This window comes from Micropterus dolomieu, linkage group LG11 (assembly GCF_021292245.1).
Source record: "Micropterus dolomieu isolate WLL.071019.BEF.003 ecotype Adirondacks linkage group LG11, ASM2129224v1, whole genome shotgun sequence".
In the NCBI taxonomy this organism is placed as follows: domain Eukaryota; kingdom Metazoa; phylum Chordata; class Actinopteri; order Centrarchiformes; family Centrarchidae; genus Micropterus; species Micropterus dolomieu.
Window position 1 is genome coordinate 9,682,726 of NC_060160.1, and position 5,464 is coordinate 9,688,189.

Consider the following 5,464-nt stretch of genomic DNA (forward strand, 5'->3'; position numbering starts at 1 on the left):
CATACATATATACATACATACATACATATACATACATACATACATACATACATATACATACATATATATATATATATATATATATACACACACACACACACACACACACACACACATATATACACATATACATACACATATACATATATATCTATAAAGGTAAAGGTAACAAATAACTCATGTACTTCATATTTCTGTCAAATAAAAGCTTTTATCTGATGCTTTTTAAAAATTCAATAAGCCCAAAGGTAGCCTAAATTTGTATTTGCAATTAGTATGATTTTATCTCATAACATTGATGTGTTATATTATCTATATTATCTACATACATTTCACAACGAAATTCAACAAAGAACACACTAAAATATTGGGGAGAGGAATTGTCTAGTGATTCTCAATTTTCTTTTAACTACTGCAGCCAACACTGGTGTAAAAGAAAATATCAAAGCACAAGTTGTTACCTTTCAGTCTATGATCACAGCTCAACCAGAGGAACACTGGCCCCTGGCTCCTGAGAAAACTAAATTTATTTTTGGAATCAAAACGAGGAGTAAAATCATGTTTACTGCTTGCCTGACTCTAATCTTTACATCTGAGCAAAAATTCCACTTCTGTTCGTTCCACAGCACACTGACAAGTATTCATTGATCCAGACTGGGGATACTGCAGTCCAAAGCTATAGAAAGCATAGTATTCTTATGTGTTATTTTTCTAAGCGTCTAAAAACTGTTCAGAGAGAGCCAGAGCAATTCCAGTTCACCAATACCCACCAGGCTGAAGGTCAATTTATCATTTCAGTGACTCAGAGATTCACCTGCTGACAAAAAGTTGATCCTCTTCAGGCGGCTTGCCTAGGCGAGGGACCTCAACCGCATGAGGAATTTAGAATAGATGGCATTTTTGCTCAAGTGACTCTGCTCCTTATCTGTGCATAGAAATCCAATCTTTTCCAGTTTACACCTTTATCTACTCCTACAGCACTGACAGGGCAATATTTGAAATAAAGCTTTGTAGGACAAACTTTTATTATATTTAATAATAATAATCATAATAATAATAATAATAATAATAATCTTTAGCACCTATAAAGAGCACTTTAAGAATGAATAGTTGTGCACAAACAGGCGCTCTCAAAAAATCTATTGCGCACATTCAAAACTTCATAGGTGTAAGCAAGAAAATAACAGTAGAAATGTTTTCTATTTTCATTTTTGGACAGCAGTAATAGAATAAACTTCAGTGTAGACTCCATAGAGTTTTATACAGTGTGACACCCACTGGATCAGCTGTATGGGCTACAGACCCAACAGGCCGGTGCAGTTGCCATAGGCATTCTCTGGCTCGGTAATGTATAGGAAAAGACTGGCTGAATGTCAGCCAGTAAATGAGCCGTGACTTTCACCAAGACAGCAGAGTCAGCAATAAATGGATACACATAACTCTCCTGCTCTCCGTTTCTTTTGAGTTTTTTGCACCCCCCCACCACACACACACACACACACAAACACACACCCACACCCACATACACACACACACACACACACACACACACGTCAAATTATTTCTAGAAGCATAGCGGACCTCTGCCTGACCTTTCATCTGGACCAATAAGCCCCTCTCCATCACACACACGCACAAAATAAATGCTTGCACTGACAGGGGCCTTCAGGTGCCCATACATTTTGGAATAAACACATGTTTACTCCATTTAGAGGTGATTAAACAAAATGTCACAGGCTGGTGCCACATCCTGCAGGTGGCAAGTTGAAGCAGCAGAATCATGAAAAGGACCAGAGAACAGCGGGCCATCATGGAGGGAAGAGGAAGTTCAGACAGTGACATGGACTGAGAGATAGTGTTTAAACGACAGCGGGAAGTCCAGCTGACAGCAAAAACCTTAGACCAACGGAGAGCAAGAACTTCCTGTGTCCCAGAGAAACACTTCCTCTTGAAGTATAGAAAGACATGCATATACAGCGGGGAAGAAGAAAGGAAAATAAAGAAAAAGGAGTAAGAGAAATTCTCCTAAAAGCACTTTAATGTGCCCCAGATTCTGCTTCTGCTCTGCATTTATTCTCTTACATTCGCTCCATTTCTCTCAAGCTTGTGCGCTGCTTTTATCTCCTGTCCTCTCTGTTTCCTTCAGTCACAGTGCACATTTATATTCTTTACTCCATATAGGCTATTTGGAGGGAATAAACAAAAGCTGATAAGATAGCAGAGTGTGCTATCAGAAATATAGAATAATGTGTATCAAAGTCTGCATATCTCACCTTGTACACCTGCCCATAGGTGCCATTTCCCACCAGCTCAACCAGCTCAAAGATGCCAGCAGGATCCTGAAAAGACAAAGGAAACACAGTGGGATTATTAGGAGGAAAAGGAGTGATAGAAGTGTTAATTCATACATTCAACTTAAGATAATGTTTTAAAATAGTTTTCAGCTTGTTTCAGTGCAACAATTCTTATGTTGAATCCCATTAAGACAGTAATCATGTGTGACAAATGAGACGTCAATTTTCTCAGCCCCGTTTGTGAAGGTAGGTAAGTTGGTCATTTGGTCCAACACTTTGGTTCAGACTGAAATATCTCAACAACTATTAGACGGATTGTCAGATTTTGTTCAGACATTCATGGTCCTGAGAAGATGAATCTTAATGACTTTGGTGAGCTCCCGATTTTCCTCTAGCACCACCAGGAGGGTGACATTTATGGCGTTGAATGAAACGTTTCGACAACTACTGGAAGACTTATCATCACATTTTGTACAGCCATCCATGTTCCCCTTGGGATGAATTGTTATCATTTTGGTGACAATTTTCACTTATCACATTTTTCATTTGTCCAATAATTTGGACATTCCGTTGTCATTGTGGACAAGTGTTAACATTTTAGCATTAGCATTTAGCTCAAAGCACCACTGTGTCTATGTACAGGCTCACAGCTAACCGAGCTGTAGACTCTGTGGATACTTGCATTTTTAACAATGGTGTGAGCTGAGCAAGAAACAGAAGCATGATAAAAGCAGTGCTGATGTCTTGCTCAACCCACTGAGCTCTCCGGGTGTTGATACATTGGTCTGAAATGCAGCACTGTATTGTTTTAGGCTTGTGTCCAGACAAGCTAATAATTTAAGCCCACAGTCGCTGGGTTGCCAACACAGAACTCAACGCATCTCTGACAAGTGGGGAGCAACTCGAACAGAGTATAAAACCCACTGACCCCCGCTCACACACAGACACACACACCTCCCCCTTCCTCTCTGCTGTGTGTTGCTACGGCATTCCAACAATAGTTGGTATTCACCCTCTCTTTCCTCCTTTCTCTCTTTCACACTCTCTCTGCTCAACCCTCTGTTCTCCAACCAGCCAAAGTCCATCTATGTCTCTCTCACCCCTTTATCTACACATTCTCTCTCTCTCTCTCTCTCTCTCTCTCTCTTTCTCTCCAGTCCATGACAGGTCCCTCTTTCCAATGCTTCTCATCCCAACTGACACTCAGAAACACTGAAGCCCTTTTATCAGCTTCTGTTATGTCTCTTCTCTCCTTGTGCAGCCTTCTTGCTATTAAAAAGTTTTGTAAATGTTGTACATACCATCATACATTTTGTGTCAGTCTTAACTGTGTTCAACTTTGTACCTCATTCTTTTGCCACAGGTGCCTGTGGAGATGTCACAGCTAGTGTTGGGTTCTCATTTACTCAAGAATTCAATATTCACAGTGTCTATTAATGTGTATTATCAGCACTCCTACACTAATACTGACACTGATATCTAATAATGCCATCAAGTCTGATGTTTTGTAGTGTAGTGTAGTGTGATGTAGCTCTAACTCTTGCAGTTCTCACTATACACTGCTTGTTATGTGGATTACCTTGAACTTGCAGCCAATTCTACTAGGTCAGCTAAAAATATACCAATATCCAAGTAATTTCTGTCATTTTTCATCCCTTTTTTCAACAATATCATCTAGGGACAAGCCAAAGAAGATGTTCTTCTACAGGGGGCAAAGCAAGAGACTTATTTCATGGCTGATTCACCAGAATAAACTGCAGTATTGTGTAGATCTGCACTGGGACTCATGCAAAGCTGGAGAACAGACGATATTACACAATACCCACTTTTCACTGACAATTCCCCTCTCAATAAAGCACCTCTTGATTTCCATTGTGAAATGCCACACATGCACTCCATTTCCATCCCTGTCTCTCTTCTCTAACCTTGTCACTTCTCTCTCTTGCGTCTTTCCTTCATGGTCTGTCCTCTTCTTCTTTTTTTTTTAAAAAAAATCGGTCTCTTTGTTGCTTTCTCATTTTCTGCACTACTCTTTCATGCCTGTGAATTTTCAGTGGAACTTTCAACTAACTTTGCTGGCATAACACCCAGATCAATGTGTGCAGCCACAGTACATAGAGAAGGAAATGATGCAGGATTATGGCCAAATGAAGATAGAAAACTTTACATCCTTTACTTTACAAGTATGTTTTGGGAGCTTCAGTATTAAATTGTGTGCATGCTCAAGGTGTCTCCGTGCATATACTATAGTTTCTTTGCATAGTTCTTTGGAAAGTGTTACTTTCTCTCTTTCTTCTGTTCTGTCAGCTTGCCTCCCTCTCTTTCCCCAATTTCTCTCTCTCTTTCTCTCTTTTCCTTTTCTGTCTCCCTCGCTCTGTCTCTATTTGTTTGTTTCTGCGGGTCTCAGCAGACCTGTCAACCTGTCAGCGGTTTCTGAAGACAGGGCCTTGCGCTTTTGCTCTCTCCTTCCTTTTCCTGTTTTTTTTTTCTTTCTCTGTTGTGTGCAGCAGAGACACACACATGCACTGTCCCTCACATACAAACAGACACACAAAAGCAGACAAACTCACTCTCTCGCAGTCCGTCTCAAGTACATCCTCACGCTGTCTCGCTCTCTCTCACACTCTAACAACCACACACACACACACACACACTGTGCCAAAAGCACACTCCTACACAAGAGCTAGTGTTCAAATGTTCTAACGAGTATGAGTGGGCACAAAATGAAGAGTGTGTGTCTAGCTAAACGCGCATGTGTGTGTGTGTGCATGCGTGTGTGCGTGTGTGTGTGTGAGAGAGAAAAAGACTGCAAGCCTCTTTCAACAGTGCAGACAGCAACATTCTGCAGGCTCTGTGACTGTTTGCCTTTGCCAACGGGCCTTCAGCTTATGCAGGTAGATTTTTCCTCCCCCTCACTTCCTTTTCTCTCCTCAAGTGTGTGTTTGTGTTTGGCAGCTGTGTGAATTAACTCTCAAAGCTGCATTCAAAGTTCTGACAGCAACTCCCAAGACACATCTAAGGATGCACTCTCTTTCTCCTTTTGTTTTTACACAACAGAAACATTCAAATAACAAAAAACCACACACACACACACACACACACACACACACACACACACACACACACACACACACACACACACACACACACACACACACACACACACACAC

The 5,464-nt window shown here is 40.7% G+C and overlaps 1 protein-coding gene across 2 annotated transcripts in view; it reads right to left on the bottom strand.

Annotated features, from left to right (window-relative positions):
* The window catches only part of tnika (TRAF2 and NCK interacting kinase a), a 93,603-nt gene that overhangs the window by 78,318 nt on the left and 9,821 nt on the right, over positions 1–5,464 (bottom strand). For both annotated transcript variants that reach the window (XM_046061730.1, XM_046061729.1), the window contains exon 2: positions 2,274–2,339. In XM_046061730.1, the coding sequence (XP_045917686.1) occupies positions 2,274–2,339 (66 nt within the window). The remainder of the gene's footprint in view (positions 1–2,273; positions 2,340–5,464) is intronic.